Here is an 18,991-nt window from a genome sequence, read left to right on the forward strand (position 1 = left end):
CTGGGACTACAGGGGCCCGCCACCACGCCCAGCTAATTTTTGTATTTTTAGTAGAGACGGGGTTTCACCAGGTTGGCCGGGCGGATCTCGAACTCCTGACCTCAATCCGCCCGCCTCGGCCTCCCAAAGTGCTGGGATTACAGGCGTGACCTACCGCGCCGGGCCAACGTCTGGCTAGTTTTTAAATTTTTTGTAGAGACAAGAGTTTCGCTATGTTGCCCAGGGCTGGGCTCCAACTCCTGGGCTCACGTGATCCTCCCGTCTCAGCTTCCGGAGTACCTGAGATTCCAGGCGCGAGCCACGGCGCCGGCTCCTGTTGGTTTTAATATCTGTCTTGTTCCACTAGAATCTCAACTCCACGAGGACAAGAATTTTTATCTGTTTTGTTCACTGCTGTTTTTTCAGCATTTATAGCAGCCCCAGGCGCGTAGCAGAGAATCATTAAATATTTATAGAAAGATTAAATATGCTCGGCCGGGCGCGGTGGCTCACGCTTGTAATCCCAGCACTTTGGGAGGCCGAGGCGGGCGGATCACGAGGTCAGGAGATCGAGACCACGGTGAAACCCCATCTCTACTAAAAAAAATACAAAAAATTAGCCGGGCGTGGTGGCGGGCGCCTGTAGTCCCAGCTACTCGGAGAGGCTGAGGCAGGAGAATGGCGTGAACCCGGGAGGCGGAGCTTGCAGTGAGCCGAGATTGCGCCACTGCACTCCAGCCTGGGTGACAGAGCGAGACTCCGTCTCAGAAAAAAAAAAAAAGAAAGATTAAATATGCTCTTCCGGAAGCATCGAGAAATAAGATTAAATGAGCTTGGATTGAACCTCGTAGCGACCCGTAGTACTCCTCCTTCCCGCCATCCTATAAATGAAAGGAAGAAAAGGAAAAGCCCCGCCCCTCGCTCGGCTGCTGGAGGCGAGGGCTTCGGAAGTCTTCACGCTAGTCTCGTGGGGTTCCGCGGTGTCGTCGCTGGCTGTGCGCGTCATTTCCGGGCGTCACTTAACGGAGTGGCCAACGGCCTGCAGAGCAACATGCCCAAGTGAGTGGGGCCCCGAAATCTGAGGGTGATCGTAGTCACTAGTTGTGGCCCCCATGCAGGAGCGGAGAGCGGGTTCTGGTTTCTGAAACCTCGAGGGACAGGAGAGTATCTGGGACGGGTGGACGGAGGTAGGGCGATGGAGAGCGCTAGACACCCTATTTTAGAGTGTAGATGGATCCCGCGTAAGGCAACAAAAAAAGCTTGGTTTATGTGTCGACGCTTTGACGCTCTTGAGTCGTGAGGAGGTCTGGCTTTTTGTTTGTTTTTTTGTTTTTATCTTCCATGAACAGCGTTTCCGTGGATGGGCATCTAGCTGGTTGTCATCTTCTTTTTCTCTTCTTTTCACCTCTTTTCAGGTTTTATTGTGACTACTGCGATACATACCTCACCCATGACTCTGTAAGTGGCATATCTATTCATAGTTTCAAAAAGCCTTATGTGTAATAATTAAATGAGTTTTGTGTTTTTTTAAAGATGCAAGTTGTGCTTTCCCACCTGCTGAGGTTTAAGGTCTACTCTTTGGAGAAAATAATTGGAGGTTATTTTCCCACCCTTACAGTAACTTTGATTAAAAACTGCTTAACAAGTCAGGCATGGTGGTGTGCCTGTAGTCCCAGCTACGCAAGAGGATGAGGTGAGAGAATCGCTTGAGGTCCAGGCTGCAGTGAGGCATGATCAGGCACTGCACTCCAGCCTGTACAACAAAACAAAAAAAACTGCCTATCAAATAATAACAACAGTTAAAGTAGAATGTTTTGTTAGTGCTTTTCTTTTTTTTTTGAAACGGAGTTTCGCTTTTGTTGCCCAGGCTGGAGTGCAGTGGCGCAATCTCGGCTCACTGCAACCTGCACCTCCCGTGTTTAAGCGATTCTCCTGCCTCAGCCTCCCGAGTAGCTGAGATTACAGGCATGGGCCACCAAGCCCGGCTAATTTTGAATTTTTAGTAGAGTTGGGGTTTCTCCATGTTGGTCAGGCTGTCTCGAACTCCTGACCTCAGGTGATCTGTCCGCCTCGGCCTCCCAAAGTGTTGGGATTACAGGCGTGAGCCACCATGCCCAGCCAACTCCGTTTCTTAAAAAAAACATTTAGTGGTCTATCTTAAGAGCACTTGAGTGGATCTTTTCTTTTCTTTCTTTTTTTTTTTTTTTTGAGACGGAGTCTCGCTCTTTCGTCCAGGCCGGAGTGCCGTGGCGCTATCTCGGCTCACTGCAAGCTCCGCCTCCCGGGTTCACGCCATTCTCCTGCCTCAGCCTCCCGAGTAGCTGGGACTACAGGGGCCCGCCACCGCGCCCGGTTAGTTTTTTTTTTTTTGTATTTTTAGGTTTCACAGTGTTCGCCAGGATGGTCTCGATCTCCTGACCTCATGATCCACCCGCCTCGGCCTCCCAAAGTGCTGAGATTACAGGCGTGAGCCACCGCGCCCGGCCTTGAGTGGATCTTTTACCATGCATGATTTTGTAATGTGCATTGGTTATTTGGAAAATGTTGATGGACTTGAGTTAGTGCCAGGCTTCAAATGTAGACACATTTGATTATGTAATGAAAACCCTTGGGACGCCGAGGTGGGCAGATCACGAAGTCAGGAGATCGAGACCACGATGAAACTCCGTCTCTACTAAAAATACAAAAAATTAGCCGGGTGCGGTGGCGGGCGACTGTAGTCCCAGCTACTCGGGAGGCTGAGGCAGGAGAATGGCGTGAACCTGTGAGGCAGAGCTTGCAGTGAGCCGAGATCGCGCCACTGCACTCCAGCCTGGGCGACAGAGCGAGACTCCGTCTCAAAAAAAAAAAAAAAAAAGAGAAAACCCACGTTAATTAATGTCACAATCTAATCAGAACCACCTTTAAGTATTGGGAAGCTGTCAAGCTTGTGGTGGCAAATAAGATTTTCCAAAATTCTGATTTTTGCTTAATAGCTCAAACTCTATCGTTGGCAATACTTTCCATTGCTCTTCTTGAAGTGACAGGCTCACTCCATTCATTTTTGAGAAGTCTGAATATACGGTTTGTGTCTCAGTCACTCTCAAATAAAAATGGTGTTCCATCAAAGAGGCAGCTGAGCTGGATATGGTGGCTCATGCCTGTAATCCCAGCACTTCGGGATGCCGAGGAAGGAGGATTGCTTGAGCCCAGGACTTCAAGAGAGGCAGCTAGTAGAACTCACAATTTGAACAATTATATGCCTGCCTTTCCTTGAAAGAGCATCATATTTTGGCGTGCAACACAAGTGCTTTGTCTATACTTCCCATTTTGTCACGCAGAATATTAAAAAGACTTGAACTTACAGGTTGAGATTTAATAAAAATTAATAATTTTGTTGCTTCATTAAGGACACTCAGTGAAACTGGCTTTTTTTTCCCCCTGTGAGTACATACGTTGAAGAATACAGTGATCACTAATACAGTAGGGTGCCATTGCCTTGATTCATTCTAAAGTACCAGGAGTTTGGCATCGTCAGTGAAAATGTCAATACAGTGAAAAAGGAAAGTAATGGCTTAGTAGTATTATGAAAACACTTTGATCTTGCAGACCTCGTGAGTGAGTCTCAGAGACCCTTAGATGGCTGTCTGTGAAGCATACCTTGAACACTGCAGCTCTGTGCTTTGCTGCCTCTGTAGAAATCTGATTAAATCACAACTCTTTTTACAGCTGAGGCCTCACTGTGTTTCCCAGGCTGGTCTAAATTATAACTCTTGATCATCTTGAATAGTAGCTGGAAGAAACTGGCCAGTGACTTTTCTATTGTCACTTTATTTGAAATTCTTTCTAACATCTGGTCAGATGTAGTATAGCATTAATAGAGATGTGGAACATTTAAGTTGGGTGGTTCCTCTTGAAGACGTTATTATAGTTCTGTATATTATCTTTTTTTTTTTTTTTGAGATGGAATCTTGCTTTATTTCCCGGGCAGGAGTGCAATGGCGCAATCTTGTTTCACTGCAGCCTCCGCGTCCCGGGCTCAAGCAATTGCCCTGTCTCAGTCTCTCGAGTAGCTGGGATTACAGGCCTGCACCACCACACCTGGCTAGTTTTTGTGTTTTTAGTACAGATGGGGTTTTACTATGAAAAAATGGTCCCACCTTGGCCTCCCAAAGTGCTGGGAGTGAGTCACTGTGCCCGGCCAAGTTCTGTGTATTATCATACATTGTCCTGGAGCAGAGTGCTCTGATAAATTGGTATTTTTAGTAGCTAGTCAGTTCTTGCTTATAGATCCCTAGTCCTTTTTTTACCCCTCTCTAGGTAAAACCCCTCGACATAATTTTTGGAAGTTGTTAATGGGGGCGCTGTGCCTTTCTGCCCTTTTTTGGCATTATAGTTTAATATACCTATTATTCACCTTCTTGCTAATGCCAGAATTCAGAGAACTGAAAAGTATTTCTTTATATTATAAATATCTTTTCATGAGAAATGTCATGAACGCTTGTTCCTTCTAAAATGATGTCTTGCAAAAACGGAAAATTTCTGTGCTGATTGATTTTACAGATCCCTGTAGTGGACTTAGAAATGTGTAAAAACAGCCGGGTGTGGTGGCTTACACCTGTAATCTCAGCACTGGGAGGCCAAGGTGGGCAGATCACGAGATCAGGAGTTCAAGACCAGCCTGGCCAATGCAGTGAAACCCCATCTCTACTAAAAATACAAACAAAAAAATTAGCTGGGTGTGGTGACACGTGCCTATAGTCCTAAGTGCTTAGGAGACTGAGGCAGGAGAATCGCTTGAGAGGCAGAGGTTGCAGTAAGGTGAGATCTCGCCACTGCACTGCAGCCTGGGTGACAGAGTGAGACTCCGTCTCAAAAGAAAGCAAAAAAACAAAAAAAAGAAAGAAATGTGTAAAAACATTCAGTGCTGTAATTTTTGGACTTTGGTTGATTTTTAGTCTTTTTTTTTGAGATGGAGTCTCGCTGTGTCGCCCAGGCTGGAGTGAAGTAGCGTGATCTCAGTTCACTGCAACATCCACCTCCCAGATTCAAGTGATTCTCCTGCCTCAGCCTCCCGAGTAGCTGGGATTACAGGCACGTGCCATCATGCCCAGCTAATTTTTGTATTTTTAGTAGAGACAGGGTTTCGCCTTGTTGGCCAGGGTGGTCTTGAACTCCTGACATCAGGTGATCGACAAGCTTTGGCCTCCCAAAGTGTTGGGATTATAGGTGTGAGCCACCGCAACCGGCTGCTAGTCATGATTTTGTTATTAGGCTTAAGGCATCATTGTATTAATGTAAGCAGTGGTTGGGAGGACAAGGAACAATTTTTTTTTTTTTTTTTTGAGACGTAGTATCTCTGTGTCGCCCAGGTTGGAGTGCAATGGCACGATCTTGGCTCACTGCAAGCTCCGCCTCCTGGGTTCACGCCATTCTCCTGCCTCAGCTTCCTGAGTAGCTGGGACTACAGATCCCACCACCATGTCTGGCTACTTTTTTGTATTTTTAGTGGAGACGAGGTTTCACCGTGTTAGCCAGGATGGTCTCGATCTGACCTTGTGATCCACCCACCTCGGCCTCCCAAAGTGCTGGGATTATAGGCTTGAGCTACTGCGCCCAGCCAGGAACAGTTTTTTTTTTTTTTTGGAGATAGGATTTTGCTTTGTCACCAAGGCTGGAGTGTAGTGGAGTGATCTTGGCTCACTGTAGCCTTGATCTCCTGGGCTCAAACATACTTCCCATTTTAGCCTCCCAAGTAGCTGGGACCACCACCTTTGCTGCAGTTACTCAACTTTTCCTTGTAGAGAGAAGCTGTAGCCAATATATAAATAAATGTGCTGGGCTCTGTGTCTCACACCTGTAATCTCACAGCACTTTGGGAGACGAAGGTGAGAGGATCACTTGAGCCTAGAGGTTTGAGACCAGCGTGGGCAACATTGTGAGATGTCATCTCTACAAAAAATTAAAAAGTTGGCTGGTCATAGTGGCTTGTGTCTCTAGTCCCAGCAACTCAGGAGGCTGAGGTGGGATGATTGCTTGAGCCCGGATGGTTGAGGCTGCAGTGAGCCGAGATCGTGCTATTGTATTCCAGCCTGGGCAACAGAGCAGGACGCTGTTAGAAAAAAAAAAAAAAAAAAAAGATAGAGATAAATGTGGTTGTGTTCCAATACTTTTTTTTTTTTTTTTTTTTTTTAAACACAAAAGCCAGTGGCTGGCCAATGGGGCATAGTTTGGACTAGACCTCTAGTCTAGATAATATAGTAAAAAAATTATCAGAGTGTGTTGCTGGATAATGTTTTTAAGTAATACTGTAGCAGCCAGCTAATGCTGCTGATACTAGACACGCTACTTATATAAAGGTAAAATTTTATTAAATTTTTAGTGTTGGACATTTGTTTCTACATCTGATATGATCTTTTTATTTTACAGCCATCTGTGAGAAAGACACATTGCAGTGGAAGGAAACACAAAGAGAATGTGAAAGACTATTATCAGAAATGGATGGAAGAGCAGGCTCAGAGCCTGATTGACAAAACAAGTATGTTTCAGTCTCTTGTTCTGCTGTGGTAAAATGGTCCTATTCTTTCTTGTCCGTCTCTGGTGTTTTTCACAGAGGCAACTCATTCTGAATGATAAATAGGAACATTTGGATATGTCGAATGAAAGAAGTAGAAGGTCATTGGTTTCCCAAGGATATAAGAACACATTAATATTTATTATTGAGGATAGAGCAATCAGAGACAGCAATAAGGTTAGATAGGGAAGTGAAGCAGAGAAGAGTGGAGATGCTTAATATTTATCTATTGGCACAGACCAGATTTTGTAGCAAATTTCTATAAAGCCCCTTTGTAGTAATCCATAGGTTTTAGAAGTATGTTCCTATTCTAATAGGAGCAGGTGAGGAGTGGGTTTGTGGTTTTCCCCAAATAGTTTGAGACTGTATTTAGATTTCTTATTTGTAGTCCTGACAGAGTACTAGTCAAAAAGAAACTACTTGATGTAACAAAATAGTCTGGATATGTTTTGGACCCCTGTTGTACCTCCCATGCTCTTTTTGTTAGGAACATTTTGTTCTGGCTTGTTGGGTCCAGGACACTAACAGAAGGAGATATTGCATTTTTACTTTAGATCATCCTGGTATATTTGAATCATGGCCTTTCTTAATCATTCATTGTACTCCAAGCTGGCAAGCAAATAGGGGCTTTGTGATGTGCCTTTTTAAAAAAGCAGTAGGCCAGGTGCAGTGGCTGATGCCTGTAATCCCAGTACTTTGGGAGGCCGAGGCAGGCAGATCACTTGAGGCCAGGAGTTGGAGACCATCCTGGCCAACATGGTGAAACCCCATCTCTACTGAAAATATAAAAATTAGCAGGGCGTGGTGGTACCTGCTTCTAATCCCAGCTACTCAGGAGGCTAAGGCAGGAGAATCGCTTGAACCCAGAAGGTGGAGGTTGCAGTGAGCTGAGATTGCACTACTGCACTCCAGCCTGGGTGACAGCGTGAGACTGTTTCAAAAAAAAATTAAAATTATTTATTTTTTATTTATTTTTATTTATTTATTTTTTTGAGGCAGAGTCTCACCCTGTCGCCAGGCTGGAGTGCAGTGGTGTGATCTTGGCTCACTGCAACCTCCATCTCCCAGGTTCAAGCGATTCTCCTGCCTCAGCCTCCCGAGTAGCTGGGATTACAGGCACGTGCCACCGTGCCTGGCCAATTTTTGTATTTTTAGTAGAGACAGGGTTTCACCATCTTGACCAGGCTGGTCTCGAACTCCTGACCTCATGATCCACCCGCCTCAGCCTCCCAAAGTGCTGGGATTACAGGCGTGAGCCACCATGCCTGGCCAAAAATTTTTTTAAAAATTAAAAAATAATAAAAAGGCAAAACTGGCCGGGCATGGTGGCTTACTTTACGCTTATAATCCCAGCACTTTGGGAGGAGGAGGTGAGCGGATCCTCTGAGGTCAGGAGTTCGAGACCAGCCTGGCCAACATGGCGAAACCCCATCTCTACTAAAAATAGGAAAAATTGGCCGGGCGTGGTGGCTCACGCCTGTAATCCCAGCACTTTGGGAGGGTGAGGCGGGTGGATCACCTGAGGTCAGGAGTTCAAAACCAGCCTCAACATGGAGAAACCCCATCTCTACTAAAAATACAAAATTAGCCGGGCGTGGTGGTGCATGTCTGTAATCCCAGCTATGTGGGAGGCTGAGGCAGGAGAATTGCTTGAACCTGGGAGGCGGAGGTTGCATTGAGCCGAGATCGCGCCATTGCATTCCAGCCTGCGCAACAAGAGGGAAACTCCATCTCAAAAACAAAAACAACAGCAAAACAAAAAACAAAAAATTCAGACGGGCATGGTGGCACATGCCTATAGCCCCAGCTACTTGGGAGACTGAGGCAGGAGAATCGCTCAAACCCAGGAAGCGGAGGTTGCAGTGAGCTAAGATTGCGCCACTGCACTGCATTCCAACCTGGGCTACAGAGTGAGACTCCGTCTCAAAAAAATAATAATAATTAGTAAATAATAAAAAGGCAAAACTATTATGGAAATTTTCAAATAAAATAGAGAAGCGGGGGCCTGGCGTGGTGGCTCATGCCTGTAATCCCAGCACTTTGGGAGGCCGAGGTGGGTGGATCACCTGAGATAAGCAGTTTGAGACCAGCCTGACCAACATGGAGAAACCCTGTCTCTACTAAAAATACAAAATTACCTGGATGTGGTGGCGCATGCCTGTAATCCCAGCTACTTGGGAGGCTGAGGCAGGAGAATCGCTTGAACCTGGGAGGTGGAGGTTGCAGTGAACAGGGATCTCGCCACTACATTCCAGCCTGGGCAACAGAGCGAGACTCTGAAAAAAAAAAAGCCGGGCGCGGTGGCTCACGCCTGTAATCCCAGCACTTTGGGAGGCCAAGGTGGGCGGATCACGAGGTCAGGAGATCGAGACCATCCTGGCTAACACAGTGAAACCCCGTCTGTACTAAAAATATACAAAAAATTAGCCGGGCGTGGTGGCGGGCGCCTGTAGTCCCAGCTACTTGGAGAGGCTGAGGCAGGAGAATGGGGTGAACCCGGGAGGCAGAGCTTGCAGTGAGCCGAGATCACGCCACTGCACTCCAGCCTGGGCGACAGAGCGAGACTCCGTCTCAAAAAAAAAAAAAAAATAGAAAAAAAAAATAGACAAGCTTAATGAACCTCCCATTCTGAATTTCCTCACCCTTCATTTCTCATTGCTCAGCTGTAGCACTCTTGTTCCATTTATTCTAAGTTTCTCAACCTTGATACTGTTGGCATTTAAGGCTGGATAATCTTTTGCTGTGGGGGTCTTTCTGTGCATTGCAGGATGTTTGACAGCATCCCTGGCATCTGCCAACTAGATGCCAGTACCAACCTCCAGTTGTGACTACTAAAAATATCTCCAGGCATTGTACAGTGCCCCTGGGAGGCAAAATTGTTTCTGGCCAAGACAGCCACTGAATATTGTCATCTACTCCCTTTCTCCTTCCTGGATTATTATGGAGCAAACCTCAGACATTGTCCCAGTTTTTAAAATTTATTTTGTTTATTTATTTATTTAATTTATTGAGATTGAGTCTTGCTCCGTTGCCCAGTTTGGAGTGCAGTGGCGTGATCTCAGCTCACTGCAGCCTCTGCCTCCTGGGTTCAAGCGAGTCTCCTGCCTCAGCCTCCCGAGTAGCTGGGACTACAGGTGCACGCAACCACACCTGGCTAATTTTTTTTGTATTTTTGGTAGAAATGAGGTTTCACCATGTTGGCCAGGCTGGTCTTGAACTCGTGACCTCAAGTATTCTCCTGCTTCGGCCTCCCAAAGTGCTGGGATTACAGGCGTGAGCCACCATGCCCAGTCACAATTTTTTTTTTTTAAACTGAGTCTCGGCCAGGCGCGGTGGCTCACGCCTGTAATCGCAGCACTTTGGGAGGCCGAGGCAGGCGGATCATGAGGTCAGGAGATCGAGACCATCCTGGCTAACACAGTGAAACCCCGACTCTACTAAAAACACACACAAAAAAATTAGCTGGGCATGGTGGTGGGTGCCTGTAGTCCCAGCTACTCTGGAGGCTGAGGCGGGAGAATGGTGTGAACCCGGGAGGTGGAGCTTGCAGTGAGCCGAGACCGAGCCACTGCACTTCAGCCTGGGCGACAGAGTGAGACTCCGTCTCAAAAAAAAAAAAAAAAAAAAACGGAGTCTCACTCTATTGCCCAGACTGGAGTGCTATGGTGCAATTAAAGCTCACTGCAGCCTCAAATTTCTGGGCTCAGGTGATCCTCTGGTCTTGGCCTCCTGAGTAGGTAGGGCTACAGGTGCACGCCACTATGCCAGGTTAATTTTGTAAAATTTTTTATAGAGATGGTGTCTCACTTTGTTGCCCAGGCTGGTCTTGAACTCCTGGCCTCAAGCAGTCCTCCTGCCTGGGCCTCCAGAAGCGTTGGGATTATAGGCATGAGCCACCACACCTGCCCCATTGTCCCATTTCATATGAAAAAATAAACCATGATGTAATCTTGTCCCCTTATTTGAAAAGATGTTAGAAATTTCTTGGCATTAAAAGATTTACAGTATATTCTGTAGTTACTTTGCATATGCAGCAAAATAATTTAGGATGAATAAACATTTTTTTATTTAAATTTTAATTTTTTTAGAGATAGAGTCTTACTCTGTCACCCAGGCTGGAGTGCAGTGGCCCGATCATAGCTCACTGTAGCCTTGAACTCCTGGGCTCAAGCATTCCTCCTGCCTCAGCCTCCCAAGTAGCTGGGACTACAGGTGCACACCATCATGCTCAGCTAATCTTTATTTTTTGTAGAGACGGGGTCTCACTATGTTGCCCAAGCTAGTCTTTAACTCTGGAGCTCAAGAGATCCTCCTGCCTCAGCCTCCCAAAGTGCTAGGATTACAGGCAGGAGCCACTGCACTCGGCTTGAATACACGTTTTTGTTTTTGTTTTAAGGCTAGTCAGAATAAACATTTTTAGTGGAGGACTTTTTGAGAATAGTGGGGGAGCCCCTCAGGGACACACCCATGAAATCCATGATTATATTGATATACAGCCTGCTACTAAGTCAGTGACTTTGCTTCCCCTACTTCAGGCTTTACAAGCTGTCTTCCTACAAAGGATGTGAGAGAGGCCTTTTTGATTAAAAAAGTCGATATTGGGGTATAATCCCTGAGATCCCACAGGCTTTATTCAGAGGCATATGGATAATAAGCTATTCATAAATCTCCACTTAGGTCACTTTTTTGGATCTGATCCCATTAATTATCAATAGTTGATGAGTAATTTGACTTCCTTTGCATTGGTGGGAGTGGAGTGGGATGGGCTGTAGACAGCTTATGTCAGGAATAGACTATGAGTGTGTATTTTAATATTTATTTGTGATTCTTTTCTAACACGAAATATAGATGATCTTCAGTTTCTCTTGTTTTATGCTTCGTCTGAAAAAAAATTATTAAATTGATTGTATTAGACTTTCTTAAAAACCATAATCTCTTTTGGGGCAGGCTTACAGTTTGTTTTTGTTGTTTTTTTTTTTTTTTTTTTTTTTTTTTTTTTTTGAGACGGAGTCTCGCTCTGTCGCCCAGGCTGGAGTGCAGTGGTGCAATCTCGGCTCGCTGCAAGCTCTGCCTCCTGGGTTCACACCATTCTCCTGCCTCAGCCTCTCTGAGTAGCTGGGACTACAGGTGCCCGCCACCACGCCTGGCTAATTTTTTTTTTTTTTTTTTTTTTTTTTTTTTGAGACGGAGTCTCGCTCTGTCGCCCAGGCTGGAGTGCAGTGGCACGCTCTCGGCTCACTGCAAGCTCCGCCTCCCAGGTTCATGCCATTCTCCTGCCTCAGCCTCTCCAAGTAGCTGGGACTACAGGCGCCCGCTACTACGCCCGGCTAATTTTTTTGTATTTTTAGTAGAGACGGGGTTTCACCGTGGTCTCGATCTCCTGACCTCGTGATCCACCCGCCTCGGCCTCCCAAAGTGCTTGGATTACAAGCGTGAGCCACCGCACCCGGCAGGCTTATAGTTTGAAATCTTTGTGTGTTTTAAATATCCTAGTTTAGTGCATCGATTTCCAAACTGGTAAACCAACATGGTGTATTATTTTGACCTAGGACAGCATACGTAGGAAGGATAGAAATTTTATAAAGCCTAGCTTTTTGGGCACGTATTACACTTTTTCAAACGAAACTATGAATGGCTTTAATTGGTTATAAACTACATCTATAGATTAAAGATGACTGTTCTTCTTTGGTAAAAGACATTGATAGGGCCAGGCATGGTGGCTCACGCCTGTAATCCTAGCACTCTGGTAAGCTGAGGTGAGTGGATTGCGTGGACTCAGGAGTTTGAGACCAGCCCGGGCAATACGGTGAAACCCGGTCTCTATAAAAAATACGAAAGTTAGCCAGGCATGGTGCCATGCACCTGTAGCTACTCAGGAGGATGAAGTGAGAGGATCACCTGAGCCCGGGAGGTCGAGGCTGTTGTGAGCTGCGGTTGTGTCCCTGCACTCCAGCATGGGTGACAGTGAGACTCTGTCTGAAAAAAAAAGACATTGATAGGCAGGAAATTTTTACTCCAGTCTCCCATACTTAATTTAGCCATAGAAATGCTAAGTAGAAAACATAAATTAATAAACCAATTAACTGCAATTTTAGCTGGTGAATACCTAAAAATGATTTTAAAACTGTAGGACCATGATGTAATAATTTTAGATGACAACTAGCAAGAGTAAAGTAATTGGAACCATTGAAGACTTAAAAGAAAGTGGTTATTAGTTACTGGGTTGTTGAATTCTTATTCATCTTTTTTTTTTCTCACCCTCATCTCCAAAGCGGCTGCATTTCAACAAGGAAAGATACCTCCTACTCCATTCTCTGCTCCTCCTCCTGCAGGGGCGATGATACCACCTCCCCCCAGCCTTCGTAAGTTTAAACTTTTAATCTTAAGGGGTGTGATGGGGCAGGCTATCCTTTGATTAGGTTAGATTATCTCGCCGTTGGCTTTCAAATGCTGTTGCATTTGTATGTAGATAGTAATATAAATGTATAAATATATAAATGTTGAATATAGATGCAGGTAGTAATAGAAAACAACTTTAGTGGTATAATTTCTAAAATAACTTTAGAGTTAACTTTTGATTGCATTGTCACTAAGATACTGTATTTGTGGCATCCCAAGTGTGGATCTAAGACAGATTTAAATGGAAAGAAAGCTCAGAATGAACCTCTGATTAGATGAGCTAATACATGAATAGGAGTTGCTAGGTACATTAAATTATTTACTGCTATGAGCCCAGCACTGGAGGATTAAAATAGCTGATAAACTCCTTAGTCTTTTGCCCTATTTTCTAACCCACCTAACACTAAAATCTATACCTTAGAAAGATAAGAATTAGGCTGGGCGTGGTGGTTCACACCTGTAATCCCAGCACTTTGGGAGGCTGAGGCGGGCGAATCACCTGAGGTCAGGAGTTCGATACCAGCCTGGCTAACATCATGAAACCTCATCCCTACTAAAAATACAAATATTAGCCAGGCGTGATGGTGCATGTCTGTAGTCCCAGCTACTCAGGAGGCTGAGGCAGGAGAGTTGCTTGAACCCTGGTGGTGGAGGTTGCAGTGAGCTGAGATCACCTCACTGTACTCCAGCCTGGGCAATACAGCCAGACTTTGTCTCAAAAAAAAAAGAAAAGAAAAGAAGGAAAGGTAAGAATTAGATCATTGAAAGTGGAGTGGATCATGGGCCCAGCTTTCGGGGAAAGTTTGTTCTATGTGACAGACAAGAGGAGATTGAGTGCTGTATTGGGTCATACTGTACTGTGGCTCTCCTCGGAGGGGTCAGACTGAAATCACATTCAGGACCTAGACTCAATCTTGCACACAATCACGAGTATAAACCTAGGGAAATAGGCTGTTTGTAATAGTTGCACACTAATGTAGGTGGACCACTAATGCCCTGCCAAACCTTTTCTGGGCACCTGCCATCCTAGGACCTGGTCAGGCCTCAGCCCATAGCAACTCCAAGGTTACTTCTCTCTCCTTCTCTACCTTGACTGGCTGGCACTCAACTCCATTATTTTTGATAGCAGAATAGTCTATGGTATGAATTTACCATAATTTACCTCACTATTTTCTTTTTCTTTTTTTTTTTTTTGAGACAGAGTCTGGCTCTGTTGCCCAGGCTGGAGTGCAGTGGCATGATCTCAGCTCACTGCAACCTCGGCCTCCTGGGTTCCTTGGATTCAAGTGATTTCTCCTGCCTCAGCTTCCCGAGTAGCTGGGATTACAAATGCGTGCCACCATGCCCAGCTAATTTTGTATTTTTAGTAGAGACAGGGTTCCGCCATGTTGGCCAGGCTGGTTCTGAACTCCTGACCTCCCGTGATCTGCCCGCCTCGGCCTCCCAAAGTCCTGGGATTACAGGCTTGAGCCACCACCCCCGGCCTACCTCACTATTTTCTTATTAAGTTGTTCCAAATTTTAGGTATTGTAAATGATACTGTCAGGAATATCCCTGCATATAAGTCTTTGTATTTTCAAGGAATCTTTTAAAACCATATTTTCATTTTTTACAAAGGGATCTGAAATTAGATACTTGTGGCTTAAGTTCATCAGCTTTTTGTCAGGAGCTCTGTAGAAGGTACAACCTCTCCACCCCCTTGTTTTGTTTTTTTAAATTAAACTCTCAATTTTTTTCTTAACCTAGGGAATCTGACTTTATTTTATTCTTCTGTCTAGGCAGACTTGTTCTTGCTTTTTATTCATAGATTAATGTTTTATGGCCTGTGATTTTTGTGGATCTGCTATTATAAAAAGAAACCATAAGAGGGCTATTGTTTCAGAATTTGAAGGAGTTCATGAGATCCTTTTAGTTTGATTAAGAAGAGAAAATGTTGCCGGGCGCAGTGGCTCACGCCTGTAATCCCAGCACTTTGAGAGGTCGAGGTGGGCAGATCACCTGAGGTCGGGAGTTCGGGACCAGCCTGACCAACATGGAGAAACCCTGTCTCTACTAAAAATACAAAATTAGCTGGGTGTGGTGGCACATGCCTGTAATCTCAGCTACTTGGGAGGCTGAGGCAGGAGAATCGCTTGAACCTGGGAGGCGGAGGTTGCAGTGAGCCGAGATTGTGCCATTGCACTCCGGCCTGGGCAACAAGAACGAAAATCCATCTCAAAAAAAAAGAAGAGAAAATGTTAATATGTGAGCACACCTTAACCACAGGCTCCATTCTTTATTTCAGCGGGTCCTCCTCGCCCTGGTATGATGCCAGCACCCCATATGGGGGGTCCTCCCATGATGCCAATGATGGGCCCTCCTCCTCCTGGGATGATGCCAGTGGGACCTGGTAAGTTTGAATGTCTATCTTTCTAGTTTGCTCCATTGTGTTTCTAGTTTGCTCCATTTAGTTTAGTTACTATGCATAGCTGACACTTAATGGAAGGAAGTCAGTTATGTGTAGCCAAAGCTTGAAAATGGGGAGTTATGCTCCACTTCTGAGGGTGGAATATTTACACAAATTATCTAATTAGCTGTCTAAATGTACTATTGTAACAAATTAAATTTGGTCAACTATTAATGATAAAGAAAAAGAAATACTTGGTTTTATCATTATAATTGGATGGTGTCCAGTGACCTTGTGCTACTAAAAGCAGGATAGGTTGCCTCTGTTTTTCTTTTCCTCTCTTCTGTTTCCTTGCCTCATCCTGGCTTTTGGCCATTTATACTGAAGAGAAGGGTAGATGAGCTTGTTCCATTTTGTGGGGAGGGGGAAGGTTATAGATACATTTTCTCAGTTTTGATTTGGAGCAGAGCCACCTCTTGTTGCTTGTTTAGTCTTGCAGTTTATTTTATTTTATTTTTTTTCTGAGATGGAGTTTCGCTCTGTCGCCCAGACTGGAGTGCAGTGGCGCAATCTCGGCTCACTGCAAGCTCCGCCTCCCGGGTTCACGCCATTCTCCTGCCTCAGCCTCTCCGAGTAGCTGGGATTACAGGTGCCCGCCACCGCGCCCGGCTAATTTTTTGAATTTTTAGTAGAGACGGGGTTTCACCGTGTTAGCCAGGATGGTCTCGATCTCCTGACCTCGTGATCCACCCGCCTCGGCCTCCCAAAGTGCTGGGATTACAGGCGTGAGCCACCGCGCCCGGCTAGTCTTGCAGTTTAACTTAGCCACATCATTATATTAAAAAAGCTTTCAGCCTGGTAGTTGTTTTTTTATTTAGGGAGGGGTAAAAAACTTACACTTCAAACATTTTATTTTAATGTAAATTTAAACGTACATTAATTTGCAAATCTTTCTGATACCTGAGCAGGACCTTTGCTTTGAGAGTGTGTCTAGGCCGGGCGCAGTGGCTCACGCCTGTAATCCCAGCACTTTGGGAGTCCGAGGCAGGCAGATCATGAGGTCAAGACCATCCTGGCTAACACAATGAAACCCCATCTCTACTTAAAAATACAAAAAACTAGCCAGGTGTGGTGGCACGCGCCTGTTGTCTCAGTTACTCAGGAGGCTGAGGTGGGAGAATCGCTTGAACCCAGGAGGCAGAGGTTGCAGTGAGCTGAGATTGTGCCACTGCACTCCAGCCTGGGTGACAGAGTGAGACTCTGTCTCAAAAAAAAAAAAAAAAAAGTGTGTCTAATGATTGAAACACTGTATATTTATTGCATAAACCAATAAGCCATAACTATAACACATCCTCCACCAACTTTAGTTTCATTTCTTTGAAGTGGTCTGAGACCTTGTGATATAATCTAGTTCCAATCTTTTATGATTATTTTGCCTACCAAATTGTTGAGCATTTTTTGATGATAGTTTATCTGAGTCTTCCTAAGTATTAAGTTAGTTTTCATAGAAGCTATTCTCTTTTCACACTCATTTAATTGGGTTGTGGAAAAATTATATATATGTAATTGGAGTAATAACTGCAACTGACACAATCAGGTTTGGGAACAGATGTGACCGACACCTCTAACTTCTCTGGAAAAACAAGCTGCAAAGTTACTAGAGTAGCTTCCTAGGCAGAAGTATCAGTATGTGTGCTGCGGGTATCACTTAGAGGAGGGGGAGAGTATAGATAAAGAGAGTTCCTGCCTTTACTGACTTGTGAGCCCAAAACACAATCAAAATGACTTCAATGGCTTTAGCATCCTTAAACCAGGCTCACAAATTCAAATTCTTAGAGGTTTTAGGGATGTGGTGAACTGGGGAATGCATGCTTCATCTAAAGAAGGCTTCTAGAACTCAGCTTCAGCCTATGGTTGCAATTTGAGAATACAGGCTTGGTGTTAAGATTGTGGGATTTGTGTTAAAATAATTGAGTGGTTAGAGGGTGGACGGGGATAGGAATGGGTGGGGAGTATAGATAGAGTTGTGCATGAGTGGATAATTGTTGAAGCTAGATGACGGATACATGGATGTTCATTATACTCTTCTTTACTATTCTTGTGTATGTTTGAACATTTCCATAATAAAAAGTTTAAAAGAAAAAAGGAATCTAGACTTTTGTATGAAATCTCAATGTTGTCAACTGATTCAAAGTAAATTCATTATGGAGACCAAAGAAAACAAGTTTCCAGTTTTTAATCTTTGGTCTGTGTCCATCCATTTCCTCTAAGAAATTCTTAAATATAGGTTAAGCATGGGCTTTTATGTGGCATTTAGAAGTTAGTAGTATTCTCTGTTCCCATTTAAATTGGTCTTAAATTCTGTACCTGTTGGATTTTTGTGTCTTTGCATATTCTTGTGTTTCACCATTTGTGATAAGGCTATATTCAAGTTTGAATATAGTTTTCTCTTGAACGCTTTGCGGCAAACCTTTAATCAAAATTATTTAGTTAAAAATAAATTGGTAAGATTTGATATTTAAAAAGAATATAGATAACATGAAATTATGGGGCATAATAGTAAAATTAATATCCATGAACCCACCACCCAGCTGAGAAGTAGAACATTATTGATTCCATTGAAACTACCTGTGTTCCTCCCCTACCCCTCTGCCTGCCCTCCCCTCCATGGCTCATTTATTTGGCTGGTTTATTGATGGGACACTTAAAAAAATTCATTAATAGTTTCTGAAATGCATAAGAAAAATCAAATTTTTTTTGCGCTAATTGTTATAAATCACGTTATTGCCTATTATTTTTCTTGACTTGAGCTAAGTATGGTTACTAACAGGTTCTCAGCATGGGCCTCCTGCTCACCTTTCCTACAACTCCGAACAAACGCTTAGTGGTAAGATTGTCGTCTATGCCTGTGTACATTCATGAAATAGCTCCTGGTTATATGGTGGATATCACTGATTAAAAGAACTGACTGAAAAACATGTGACTTAGTTGTGAATTTCCCTGAGTGAGAAAAAAAGGTCAGTTTAGAGAACTAGTGTCCCTGGCGATTTCTGGAAAGCAGTCTGTTGATAGTTTCCCCCTTACTATCGTTAGATCATGATTCCCATACGGTTCTTGTGTTGACCTTTTTGTTTTTTGTCTGAGAATGTCTAAGTAATTTACAGATGTGATGAATTCGTTGCATTTCTTCTGTCACGTATGTCTTTTTTCCAGCATTTTGCAAGGGGGGCTACGTTTTTTGTTTTTAATTGAAGTCCCATCAAACTCTCCCTAAATCGTATTTTCTGATTCCCTTTTTCTCCCTCTTCTTTGTTTTGTCCTGCAGCTCCTGGAATGAGGCCGCCCATGGGAGGCCACATGCCAATGATGCCTGGGCCCCCAATGATGAGACCTCCTGCCCGTCCCATGATGGTGCCCACTCGGCCTGGAATGACTCGACCAGACAGATAAGGATAGAGGGGAGGCTTCATTGTATCAGTTTTATATTACCTGTTCTGCTTCACCAGGAGATCATGCTGCTGTGATACTAAGTTTTCTGAACAGCATAAGGAAGACTTGCTTCCCTGTCCTATCAAAGAGAATAGTTTTGGAGGGGAGAAGTGGGACAAAAAAGATGCAGTTTTCATTTGTATTGAGAAATGTGAAAATAAAATTGTCAACTCTTTCAGTTAAAA

The 18,991-nt window shown here is 44.3% G+C and overlaps 1 protein-coding gene across 1 annotated transcript; it reads left to right on the top strand.

Moving 5' to 3' along the window:
- Positions 1-898: 898 nt before the first annotated feature.
- Positions 899-18,991, top strand: SNRPC (small nuclear ribonucleoprotein polypeptide C). The gene is made up of 6 exons (XM_003278822.4): positions 899-1,038; positions 1,395-1,437; positions 6,388-6,496; positions 12,805-12,894; positions 15,216-15,320; positions 18,643-18,991. Exons 1-6 carry the CDS (start codon positions 1,031-1,033, stop codon positions 18,765-18,767), a joined length of 480 nt encoding a protein of 159 aa, XP_003278870.1. The 5' UTR covers positions 899-1,030; the 3' UTR covers positions 18,768-18,991.

Source organism: Nomascus leucogenys, chromosome 22a (assembly GCF_006542625.1).
Source record: "Nomascus leucogenys isolate Asia chromosome 22a, Asia_NLE_v1, whole genome shotgun sequence".
In the NCBI taxonomy this organism is placed as follows: Eukaryota; Metazoa; Chordata; class Mammalia; order Primates; family Hylobatidae; genus Nomascus; species Nomascus leucogenys.